General features: G+C 32.3%; 1 protein-coding gene across 2 annotated transcripts; it reads right to left on the bottom strand.

Moving 5' to 3' along the window:
* Positions 1-1,235: 1,235 nt before the first annotated feature.
* Positions 1,236-12,938, bottom strand: LOC133333898 (eukaryotic translation initiation factor 4E-binding protein Mextli). Of its 2 annotated transcripts, XM_061542208.1 has the most exons (9): positions 12,546-12,938; positions 12,232-12,490; positions 11,965-12,036; positions 10,946-11,006; positions 10,429-10,873; positions 10,097-10,355; positions 9,867-10,025; positions 7,121-7,239; positions 1,236-1,378 (listed from the first exon to the last, which is right to left on the bottom strand). In XM_061542208.1, exons 1-9 carry the CDS (start codon positions 12,936-12,938, stop codon positions 1,250-1,252), a joined length of 1,896 nt encoding a protein of 631 aa, XP_061398192.1. In that variant the 3' UTR covers positions 1,236-1,249. The 2 variants fall into 2 exon arrangements, with proteins under 2 accessions (XP_061398192.1, XP_061398193.1); XM_061542209.1 differs by lacking the exon at positions 7,121-7,239.
* Between the last annotated feature and the right edge of the window lie 350 nt (positions 12,939-13,288).

Raw genomic sequence — 13,288 nt, 5'->3', positions numbered from 1 at the left:
AACACTACTGGGTGTAGGTGGTCTAATTGGGATGTCATGTTTTCAAATGCAGTTTCTTGTTTAAAAATCTTCGGATCTCGCTACAGACCCCCATCAGTTCTCCAAGTTTTCAGTTTTTTTTTTTTTTTTTTGAGGTAAGAGCTGAGACGCAATTGTATTGAGTTTAGAGTATCACAGTCCTAACAAATTATTGCAGCAATAATTACATTTCATAAATAAATATTCACAACAGTTTAGAGGTTTTCAAAAATAAAAATATATATTTGATGTCTATTATTATTAATTCAGATGTTAAAATAATTTGAGAGAAAGACTAGAAGATTTAGATAACCAAACAAACACAAAGAGGTACCTAGATAAATGGAAGAGGCAAAAAATAAAACGTGCTATTATTAAAATATACAATTTAATGCATAAATACTTGTTCACACAACAAAAAAATGACATGTTAGTTACAATTGGGTAAATAAGAAGACTATTTCAGTTTATGTTTTTTTTGTGATGGATGGTAGAAAATGACGTGCTTTGTTTCTTAAAAAATATTTTGAATCTAAATCGAGATAATAGAAAAAAATTAATAATTAAATAATTATGAAAAAACTACTAGATCATTGTGATAAATATAAAAATGTGTTTAATAGAAAAGAAAATAATTTATAATAAAAAAAAAATAAATAAATTAAACATATTGCCTAACAAAATTATATAAATCAAATACAATGTATAATAAAAGATCCTGTGATAGTTTTTCTTATTTAGCGAAACAAAAACAAATATATATATATATATATATATGCATTATTGTTTAGTAACTCCATTACAAAACATAAGTCGTTATATATTTTTTTTTAAATATAGATTCGTACGTAGATTCTTTGTATACATATAATATATGACCCTATAAATAAATATTGCGTTTTATAAAAGTTTCCAATTTACTTAAACTAATTTCATTTATTGCATTATGTTTCGTTATTTTTGTTTTTTGTTATAGTTTCTATTCCTTTTGTTTTTGTTCTTCTAAACACCAATATTTCGAAACAATACAAAAAGAAGAGTTTTTTTTTTGTTTTTGGGGGGAAGGGAGTATAAGATCGCTATATTAATAGCCGATCGCTCCGGTTATAAACAGGGTTTTAGTTTATTTTCGATTTTTTTTGATAACGAAAATATAATTGGATTTCCTATTTTTTTTTAATCTGTGAGACATAAAAAGGAAGGGGGGTAATAGGGTGTTGTTGTTTTATTTCTATTCGTTTTCTTGTGTATCGTTATCCGTATTGTTGTCGTCAACTGTTGTAATATTACGTTTACCGGACGATTTAGCCAATTCCAAGTATTTATCGCCATCGAAACGATTACTTTCATCTTGCAGGTCCTATAGAATAAAACAAATTAATGAGATGTAGTAGTAAAAATACAAAGTTATATGTTTGTGATTGAATCTTAATTAAGTGCTACTTCAATTGGTGTGTTTCCTTCTTTATTGAGTCAATTGTGTTCAAAATAATAAAAAAAATCTAAATGTTTACATGGAAAACTGTAATAAAGAATTTACATCAAAAGCGTAAAAAATAAATTTAAATTGAAATAATAATCGAACATTTCCTAAATAAGAAAAGCTACAACTGCCGAAGAAAATAAAAATTATTTTTTTATTAACTTCTCTCCTTCCTGCATCACGTTCTACTAAAAGTTAGAATGTTCAGAGCCATGTCTCCATGAGCATCTACGCTACAGATTTGACTTTCTTCATTGCTGATGATTTATGTTTCTTGTTTAAGATTGCCAAATTATTTTATAGGCTAATTTTCACTAGAGTACAAATTGCATAGTCTTGATTTGCTAAACATATTTGATCTATTCCCACACTGCAAGAATTTTTACTATTTTTCGATATCACAATAAGAAATCTGTTTATAAAGTTATAAAAAAATATTTCCATACGTTTTTTTTCAGATGTTCAGCCTTATTCTGAACCTCAATTCACCGTGAATTTTTTCTCTTTTCCCTTTAATGTTATTATGAACCAGAACTCGCAGAGAGTTTTTTCGCATTTTCACTTTCACCTTATTCTGAGAATCAACTTCGAAAGCGAAAAAATCCACTTTGGGGAAAAATTAGTTATTGTGGATTACAGGAGTGGGAATATGTCATTTTGTGCGAAATTTTTCGCTATTAAATTTAAAGGGAAAATGGCTACAAATATATAAGTATTAAATATTTATATGAAAAACTATCTCTTATTCTATGACGATTTTAAATATTATCAGCCTTATTCTGGATGTCAATACCACGTGAATTTACTCGCTCTTTCCTTCGACTTATTCTGAACAATATTTCACAGTGAATTTTTCGCATTCTCTCTTTTGCCTTATTCTGAATCAAGTTCGAAAGCGAAAAAATCCGCTTTGGGGAAAAAATAGTTATTCTGGATTACAGGGAGTCGCAAATTTAAAGGGAAAATACTAAAAAATATAAGTTTTAAATATTTTTATGATAAATATCTACACAATACTTATTCTACGACGATTTAGAATATTATAAATGATTGTATCCAAATTTTTAACTCGAAAACAACAAATAAAATGCCATTGGAAATCCAATTGATTACGATGCATGCTCAACCAAATATTGCCACGGAATAAGGAATATTCAATCCGAGTTTGATATTTTTTTGCGCGAAATACAGAAATTTTGGGTGAGAATCTGTCCCTTAAAAAAAATTACAAATTATGGAAAAAGCACATAGCCAAATTTTCATTATAAGCCGCTGAATATCATTTGAAGAACAAAGTAAAGGATAAGGAGAATATCATAAAATAATTTGCCACTTTAAGAATTTGGGGAGATGAAATATTTAAATTAAATAAAACGACACACAATTATGTAGTGAAATAATAAATTGCGAATTTAATTTAATAGTTTAATAATAATTTAAATTTAATCGCAGATTTCTTCCCATTATTCGTGAAGTCTTCGACATCATTCAATGCGATTTTTGCCATCATCAACAAAATGTTATTTTATTTGTAATCTATTGTAGTTGTTGCACCAAACTACACTAAAACAATAAACAGCTGTTTCACATGCCATAGTGACAACTCAAACTATAATATGGCAATACGAATCTTTTTTCAAACACCTTTTTCGAAAATTCGTATCCACATCTCGCATTTTTATTGTTTTTCCCTATTCATTTTGAATAAGTCGAGAATGTGAAAGCGAAAAATTTTTTCACAAGCGAGATCTCTCCCTAGCGAATATCCAGAATAAGGCTGATTGAAAAATATTACAACATTAAATAGCAACACACATTACAACTTAAATTACAATATGGCAACACGATTTTTTTCAACCACTATTTTCGAAAATTCGTATCCACATCTCGCATTTTTTTTTTTTGTTTTTCCCTATTAATTTTGAATAAGGCGAGAAAGTGAAAGGTAAACATTTTCACTACCAAGATCTTCCCTAGCGAACATCCAGAATAAGGCTGATTATTAGAAGAACACCAACATTTTATTCAGTATTGTGGGAGGTTTTCAATCTGAGATATGTGATGTGCAATTTGGATTTTCTCAATATTCCACTTTGTTGTTTATAACCTTCATTAATAGAATTCCGGAATGTCTACCTATTTGGATATGTATAATTTGTTTATGATAGGAAATTACGTTCGCATTTATTCAAGTATTTTTTAGACGACATCCACGTGTATTACTTTTGATGTATTTACTTCAATTTTTAGTTGACTATAGTTTTGCGTAACAAACATAAGCCAAGTATATTATTCTTTCTTCTTCTTTTTTACTTTGTAATTGGAGCCAAATTGCAATTTAATGGCCAATTTATATACAATTACGAAGAATCCGCCGTATTTATGTTTAATACATATTTTTTTACGTCATTCTCCGTAAAAGAGACGAAACACACAAATTGATCTCACTTAGTCGAAGTAATAAATAATACAATAAAGAGATTAGGTTATAAATATATAGCATTAAAATGTTCTTAATCTTACCTTATACCATAAATGTTAATGCTTAACACACGTTTCATTTAATTTTGTTTTTTTTGTTATGAGACTAGCATTATTTGTACGAGAGACAATTATAAAAGGTCAAGAAGCATTTTAATGTGTTCTGTTACTCACTCTGCTCTCTCGAATAAATGATGGATGGACATGAACAACATGGTGCTGGTGAGATTAGTTGATGTTTTTGGGGTTAGAATGAACGAAACAAATAAAAACCAGGATGATGATGATGATGAATGTTAGGGCGAAAATGCTAGTAAGAATGATTTAATGCGTAACTAATAAAATGGTATTACAAAATGGATCTTTTCTGTTACCAACCCATGGCGCAAGGTGAACATACACATAACCCACCATAACCACACATACAACACACAAGAAAGAAAGCATTCAAATAATTATAATGGAACCAAAACAACCATTTTTTTTTTAATTTTTGATTAATAGTAGAAAAATAATGTTATTATGGATAATTTATTTGGTTTTCATTTCGTTTTTTTATTACCAAATATACGTTTAAAAAGTATTTTTGTAAAATACCCTTCATACAGGTAGGAGTTGGAGGAGAAAAAGTAATGGTGGTTATAATTTTAAGAACTTATTTCCTTCCATATAATCTTATTTTTTTTTTTTTGTTTTGTTTGAAACTAACACTCACACACATACCTTAAGGGATTTCGTACGTGTGTGTGCAATGTAAAATATATGTAGAATAAAATCATTAAGAATATAATTAAGAATATACATTAGGTGTTTGTTAGTTAATAGTAGTATTGATTAAGTACATAAATACATACATTTGTCGATATATATATATATTTTTTTTTTTGGTATTTTAAATAACATTTCTTTTTCTTTTTTGTATTTGTAATACACAAACAAAGAAATAATAAAAAATAAACAAACAAAATTCGACAACATATTTCATTCAGTGTTGATGTTTAAATTAATCTGTTTCACAGCCAAAACACAGATTAGTTATTAATAAAAATAATTTTGTATAGGGTAAATAATAATAACAAAGAGATTCGTATTCTTTTTGTTTTGCATCCTGTTACCTTTTTGTGAAATAATAATTGAATGATTTAAAAATTCACATAAAAAGAAACGATGGAATGAATGTTCGGAATATGTGTTTCAACACATTTTTTGCATGTTGTAATTTGCCCCACAACATTTTCAAAGTCAATTAAAATGATATTTTTGGCGTTCAACACCATTTTTAAAACTAAAAAAACATGAACAAGAAGCATTTTATTTTTCAAAAAAAAAAAAAAAAATGCAATTTGAAGCCTCAAAGGCCGATTTTAATTTAATTAATATAATTATGCCAATTTACGAATTATAACAGGAGAAATACAACAACGAACGGCTTTGCATTGCCGAATGTTGTATTTGAATAAAATCGTTTGTTAATATCTAATATCAATATTAAATGAAAATACAGATTGTATTAATTCTACGAGACTCATTAGATTATCGTGAGATCATATATATATTTGGTTTTAATTTTCGTTGAAGGACTAAATTTCAACATTTTTTTTTTCATTTATATCAAAGAACTAAATTTCTATGAAATCATATAATAGTTCATTGTTTATGTAAAAATTATATACTTATTAAAATGTGTGTGTGTTTTTTAGGAAACTAAAAAATTAATTCATTGTTAACAAATTAGATTGGCATTTTTTTAATAATATTTCGTTACATCTTTAATGTGTGTTCGAACTGTTTTTTTATATTTATTTATATTATATTTATTTTTCATAGCAAAAATAAATTTTTCATTTGAAAACTCGAAACTTTTTGAAAAAACAAAACGGAAACTGACAAGACATTTGAAATCTCTAATGAGAGTCCATTAATCAAATATCTTTAGTCACACGTTGAATATGAACGAAATTCATAACTTAATTTTGGACGTGATTGATTTTGATTTATTGTTGTGTTTGGGATATTTTCATTATTATTATCGTTGTTGTTGTTGTTAACAATTGTCGATGATGTGACAACATCAACAAATTGCACGTCATCATTTTCATCGACGTGGAGCTCTACTTCTTTTGCGGTGGCAACTAGTTCTATACCAACATTTTTATTTTCACCTGTTGCCGTCGTTGTTGCTGTTGTCAACATCTTAAGAGATTCCGAGGAGGATTTACTGTTGCCAGTTTTACTACTCTCTACCATAATATCGGATATTATTTTCATTTGTTTATTTAATAATTGTTGGCGAGTATTGACTTCGTGCTGTGGCGTTGACGAATTGTCATTCGAAGTGGTGGTTAGGGCAACATGTGTTGCAGACATAGGACCGGTGCGTAACGAAACTAATGCCCGATTTAAATGCATATTATTTAAGCGACCACTGCCACCGGTGACAGCAGTTGCATTCAGAAGGGGGCTAGTTTGGTGGGTGGGTGGTGACGTTGGCGTCTGTAACTGTTCAGGGGTTTTTATAATTGTTGCCTCATAGCTACCACCATCCTCATCAATGCTGTAGGTTAAACGATTAAAGAAACCTTTGCGTTTTATATTCAAAGACATGCCAGCACCGTATGGACTATTAAATTTAAATGGACTGGGTGTTGTGTTGGAATTAATGGGCTCTACACATTTCTCAACAATTGGTTCATGTTGTTGTTGTTGTTGGATATCAACATTATTATTATTGTTGTTGTTACTGTGCATATTATTTAAATTCTTAAAACTAAAACTGACATTATTATGTACAATATTGTTGTTAGTGACATTTGTTGTTGCTACTGTCGATCTTGACGATGACGACTCTATTTCATTTGTATTATTAATAACAGGTGTAAAGGAGGTGGTAGTGGTGTTGTTGTTGGTAGCAACCGCTGATGATGTAGTAGTAGTAATAGTAGAAGTGGTGGTGGTAGTAGTGGTAGAACTTGAATGTGCAGCAGCATTGTTATTGCAAGCAACACGTAGCGTTAATGATGATGATGGACAAGCTTTTAAATTGATATAGGGAGAGTAAGGAGTAGCAGTAGTGGAATTTGTGATAGCCGAGTTTACATTAGCATTACATGAAGCAACATGCGTAGTTGGTTGTTTTACCTTATTTCGAATAATGGCCGGGAATTTTTCACAGATTCTTTGCCATTCACTTGGCAGTGCCCAGGAATGAGGACTCTTGGCATAAAAGAGCAAATGTTCATACTGATGAACGATGCGTGCTATAAAACAATGTATATAGATAGAATATTTAAATAAATTTAGATCAACTCGAAGGTATGTTTGTATCTATAATGGAAATCAAATCGATACGTTCATCACATAAAAAAATGTTCATAGTTTCATTTAAGGTTAAGTATAAATTCGTTTTGTATTTATATAATTGAACATAATATTTTAATTTCTTATGGAAACTCGTCTAGATTCAATTACCATAGATTGCATACCAGAGGTGCAGCATATATTTTTGCAATTTCGAAGTATTTATAAATATAAACTAAAACCCGTAATTATTTGGAAATAATCACGAACGATCTACGAGTGTTACCAGACATAAGGAAAAGCAGCAAAAATCTTCTATCAATCGAAATAGTGTTCGATTTTCCCTTTATGAAATTGTCAACGATAACTGGCCATCATGTTTTTTTACAATTGTCACTATTACATACAAAGGTTGGAAAGATTGACATTTGATCTCATTGTCAGCAATGCAATAAAAATTTAATAAAAAATATCCTACTCCAATAATCCTAATTTACTAAACTGTGAATGGGCCACAGAAAGATTTCATCGGGAGCATATTAAGAATGTGATGCTACTATTCGAATGAATATTTTTTGTTGTCACAAATAATACGCTACCTATTGCGGCTTTATATTATAAATCACCAACAATTTTAAGAACCCCGATATGTGCCAACTATAGAGGAATACTTCTCCTCCCCATCGCATATAAAGTGCTATCCAGCGTTCTGAAGCCAATGGTCAATTGGACATTATTGGACCACGCCAAAGCGGCTTCTGATCTGGCAAATCAACCATTGACCAGATTTTCACTCTGCGCCAAATCCTGGAAAAGACACATCGACACATTTCACCTATTTGTAGACTATAAAGCTGCATTCGAGAGCCCTATACGTTCAAAGGTGATTAAAGCCATGTCTGAGTTCGGCATTTCTGCAAAATTAATACGGCATTGCAGGAAAACTTTAAGTGGGACATCAGGTCAGCAGTTAAAGTCAGAAAGGACCTCTCGGAGCCCTTCAATACTGAACGAGGATTGAGACAAGGTGACAGTTTGTCGTGTGACCTATTTAACATCCTGCTGGAAAAGGTCATACACCAAGCAACACATGTTACTCGCCTACGCCGATGACGTGGAACATTGCGAGCGGTAAGTCACCTTTGAACGAATTGAGGAGTCTGTCAAAGTGGGACTGGCAATAAATGTCCATGACCAACGCCAACAAGACGTCCAGTAGACTCGAACCACCTGTGGAACTTGAATACAAAAGCTACCTCGGGACCGCCATATAAAAAATAATAATAACATCAGCTTTGAAATCCGGAGGAGAATAGTGTTGGCCAACAGATGCTACTATGGTCTGAGTAAGAAACTAAAAATCAAGGCAACCTCTCGCCACACCAAACTCCAGCTCTGCAAGACACTGATATTACCCGTGCTGTTGTATGGATCTGAAGCATGGGTACTTGCGCAAGCAGATGACGCAGCTCTTGAAGTGTTTGAGAGAAAAATTCCCCGAAATATCTATGGGCTGATCTGCGTTGACGGTGAATATCGCCGGCAAATAAACCATGAGCTATAACATTTATTCTCGGCATCGACATAGACGGATCGAGCTACAGCAACTACATTGGCTAGGTCATGTTGTGAGAACGGATAAGGATATCCCCACTCAAAACAAATATAAAAGTGAGCCAAGTGATGGTTCACGCAGAGGGGGGAGGCCACAAATCCAATGAAAGGATCAAGCAGAACACATCTCGGAACAAGGTCTTTCAAATTAGATGAGATGCGCACAAGACCGACGCACTTGGCAATCTTTTTTGAACTCAGCTTATGGAACAACCGTTCTGTCACAAGCCAGCTAAGTAAGTAAAAGATGTCGAAGTCTAAGTGTCGGGATCGAAAAATTAAATCCAGACACACATTTCACAATTAATGGTGAGTGATTGAAATAACTCAATTAAATTTTTTCAGGCCCATTAAAGTTAAATTACAAAATGCATATAAAGTGCTTAACCTAATAAAGGATAAACTACCCAAATAAAGAATCATTTTTTTTTTGTTATTTTGTAAATGTATTTGTATTTTGTACATTTGTATTGTCTGCAGTAACCTCTTAGTGTTATGAAAGATCATTATAGTCCTCTTTTGTACTGGACAAACTTGAATAAATGTGGTTAATGCGCTAGCAGTCAGGGTAACAACTGTATTCGAACATAACCTTTTTTATTCCTGGGCGCCACCACAAATTTAGAGACTTAGTTATTGTTATTGAACAGACATGCATACATCGACTATGAATTTCGATCAAGAATATATTTTTAAAATTTATTTTTTAGTATCTCTGATCAGATCTTATAAATAAAATATCTATATTTTTCAAATGACCGGCCAAATAAAAAAACATTCCTTCATGTCAAGGTGAGATGTTAAAAACAAAAATGTTGGGATAACAACATGTGACCTTCACCAACTTTTGTTAAAATATACTTTCTGCAAGGCCATATTCAGAATTATTGAAAACAACTAAAATACTTCGAAATTGTACAAAAACAATATATAATTTAGATAATTATTAAAAAAGACGCCTTTCATCACTTACTTGTTGTTGCATTATTATTAACAGCTGTGCCCACCTCACTCTTTTGACGTACTAGCTGTGTCACTGGAGCATTTGCTGCAGCTTCCGGAGTGGAATCCTTTCGTGAAAAATGACTTCTACGTGAACGAGCCAAACCATTGTTTTGAGATGCTGATTTAGCTGGAAGAATAAAAAATATTCAGTTGCATTTTATATTGTATATATGCCCCCGATAGATATTTTGTACTCACATAAATTACTGCTGTCAACGAAAACATCGTCATCGACATCCTGATTATTGTTGTTGTTAGCTGTAGATGACATGTAATTAAGACCAATGCCACTGTCAGTTGCCAACGGTGTGCCCATTATAAACTGTGGAGCACCGGTCATTGGTGTTGTTGGTGTGGAAATAGGACTGGTCATTGAACCATCAAAAGCTGCCCCTGCTTCCATAGATGCCAAGAACTCTGCACTGCTGAAATAATCGTCCAATACCAATTTGGCAACCTGTGGAGGATGGGCAATAAAAACATTAACTGTCGTTTTCCAGAATAATGCAACTATTTTAATTGTTTCTTACCCTGACTAAATCACAACAGTCACCGGTGATTTTGATTACATGCTGACCCACATTACAAGTGAACTTGTATTCACCTAAAGAAGCATCATTTGTAGAATATGAATGCAACAACATTTGCGTATGAGGACGTATCGGTTTACCAGCAACTGCAGCCGTATTAGCAGCAACAGGTGTTGATGTATTCAAACCGGGAATATTTGCCAATTGTTGTTGGACCATCTGTTGGGAGGCAGCAGCTGCGGTCATAAAGTTTTGGGCTGAATTGAAGCTCAAACGATTTGCCAAATTGCTGGCGACTGGTGTCCGTATCTGAACAGCTTCGTCGGAATTCGAAGAAGCCAGAGATGAACATGAACCACCAGCGTGACTATTGCCCATTGCTGGGTCCAAACGTACTGGAGAAGCATTACGACGTATGGTATCTTCAATTAACTGTTTGGCATAGCTAGAAGAAAAAGAAACGAATATTGATGAATTCATTGTGAAGTGGGTATATACATATTTTCATAAGACATACTTGATTTTATCCTCAGCAGGACCAGTAATTTGCACCAAACGTTCCTTGGCTCCAGGGTTCACTTCAGAGGTTATTTAAAATGTTATATAAGGTTAGTTATTAAAACGGTCACACAAAATTTGATTAAAAATGTGGGAAGTAGTAAATAAAAGCGGGTTATATGAACATGATTTTCTGTTTTAGTTTTGATGAAATGAGCCTAAATGTTTGGTGTGTTTGTTAAATAAATTGTTCTGTTAATTGATAAAATAATTTGTATGGATATAAAATAAGTCTGTAAAATATGTTGAGCATTTAAAATGGAAGACACGTAAAATATTCATACAATATTCCCTTAGAGTTTAAAATCAATACCAAAAAATTATTTTTGTTCTCATAGAAACCCAATACAGTTGTCATAGGCATTGCCAGTTATGAACTGCTTACAATTAACATATTTAATTCCACAATACAAAAGTCATCGAGACCATAATGTATTATTAACAGCATGGGAGTACCATGCATAAATTCCAAATTAATGAATAATCAAATTTTTAAGAATAAAACGGCATTTACATTAGAACATTTTACAGGGTTAACCTACTTTATGAGGATTTATTTGACAAATAGGTAATTAAATTGACAATTGAAACCCACTGGGTTAACTAAATCCGGTATAATGTAAACGTACTATAAGTATGGAAAACAAATGAGAATGGCTCAAATATTTCTATTACCCTTCCAGTGTCAAACAAATTACATCATGTCGAGTCCCGAAAAGGATTAATGTTAGCTACATATTGGTGTGATTAAATGCAATGTCGTCATCTCTAAAACCTTTTAATTTGTGCCTTTCCTTATAAATGTGAACACATACGTATTGAAATCAAATATTTTGACATGCAAGCATCCCAAACAAAACAAAACTACATAAATGAAAATTTGATGGGAAAAACAAATTGATGATCTTTGCCATGCCAGCCAGCCAATGAAGATGTTAAAGCAAAACAAATGCGATTAGACAATTGAATTTAGTTTACCTCTTTGGAATGATATGATTGTTTCACTGAGTTCCTCAATCATATGGACACGTCGACCTTTGATACCCATTACTTAATTACATTTCAAAAAAGATCAATAAGTAATTGGTAGAGAAGAAATAAAATAATTATGAAATATTTTTATATATAATTGTTGGAGAGAGAAAAAAAGAGTTTTCAGGACGGACCTTCAAACCTTTCCAGTAGTATACTGGAATTTAAAGCATTATGTGATTTATAAATATGCTCCAAAAAAAGGAAACTTACCTTTGCCAGAATCTGCATTTCGTATCACTACCTCATCCTTGCAATAAGTTTTACCGGGAATTTTTGTTGGTTTTGGAAACTTGCCCGAGTTGCGTATAACTTCCCCGGGACCCAAGAGAAGATGTTGTTGATTGGCCGAACCCACAGATGCAATGGCTGCGGCAGCTGCAGCATTTCCAGCATTCATACCACCAAATGTGGGGGAGGTGCTTAAAAATGCCGTTTGTGTAGTATCAACATGATTTTGGGCATCGGACAACTAAAAAAAAACAAAACTTAAAATCATTTTTAAATGCGCCATTCGATGATCTTACCTCGGCATTTGTAGCCTGTTTAGTTTTATAGTAGCTATTAATACCATTATCTTCCCATCCTTTGGCCCGCAATTCAATTAGTTCGAGCAAATTGAGACGTGTCATAATATTTAAGCGTTCGTCCTGCGACGCATTACGAAATACAACAAATGCCCTATCTAATGTATCCTTTGAGACCGTCTCCAATTGTGGCCCATGTATGCGAAGATTTTGCACCAATGTGGCCATTGGCTCTGTATTATTAATGCCGGATTGCAATGAAATTGCCACATTCTCAATTAACTGCATTAGTTCTTCGATCAACATGAAGTTATTCTTGAGCGAAGAACGGGATTGTGACTTTAAAGGCCGTGGAGCCTCTACATTCTTAACTGAACGTCCGAGATGTGCCATTGCGGTGTATAGGCGTAGTATTCAATTGTTTTAGCTGGTCAGCTGGTTGTTGATTATTTTGTCAGGTTGCACGGGTAGCTTTACAACGATATTGTCGTCGTTTTTTGTTTCAGTCAAAGGGTTTTTGTTTTTGGTTTGGTAAATTACCCAAATTATGGAGGATTTGAGTTTCGATCGCTTCAATTATGAATCGTAGTAAAAAAGACAGACAATACTGTTTCTTTGGTTAATCGTTCGCACCTCCCCCTGAAAAGAAAAAAACAATGCATTGTATTAAAAGAGACTTAAATGATTAAATATGTTTTTGTTGGAAAACTATTTACCAAAAAAAATGTCTAAACACAATCGTG

Source organism: Musca vetustissima, unplaced genomic scaffold (assembly GCF_032173495.1).
Source record: "Musca vetustissima isolate MV318-11 ecotype Yass unplaced genomic scaffold, APGP_CSIRO_Mvet_v1 utg1463, whole genome shotgun sequence".
NCBI lineage: Eukaryota > Metazoa > Arthropoda > Insecta > Diptera > Muscidae > Musca > Musca vetustissima.
This window is presented reverse-complemented; position numbering and strand designations above follow the sequence as displayed.

Excerpts from the sequence above, each read along its gene's own strand:
- LOC133333898 (XM_061542208.1), bottom strand. The coding sequence starts at position 12,938 with ATGGCACATCTCGGACGTTCAGTTAAGAATGTAGAGGCTCCACGGCCT. Across the intron at positions 12,037-12,231 it reads AAATGCAGATTCTGGCAAAG|TAATGGGTATCAAAGGTCGA; the intron begins GTAAGTTTCCTT and ends AATGTAATTAAG. Across the intron at positions 10,874-10,945 it reads CCTGCTGAGGATAAAATCAA|CTATGCCAAACAGTTAATTG; the intron begins GTATGTCTTATG and ends TTTTTCTTCTAG.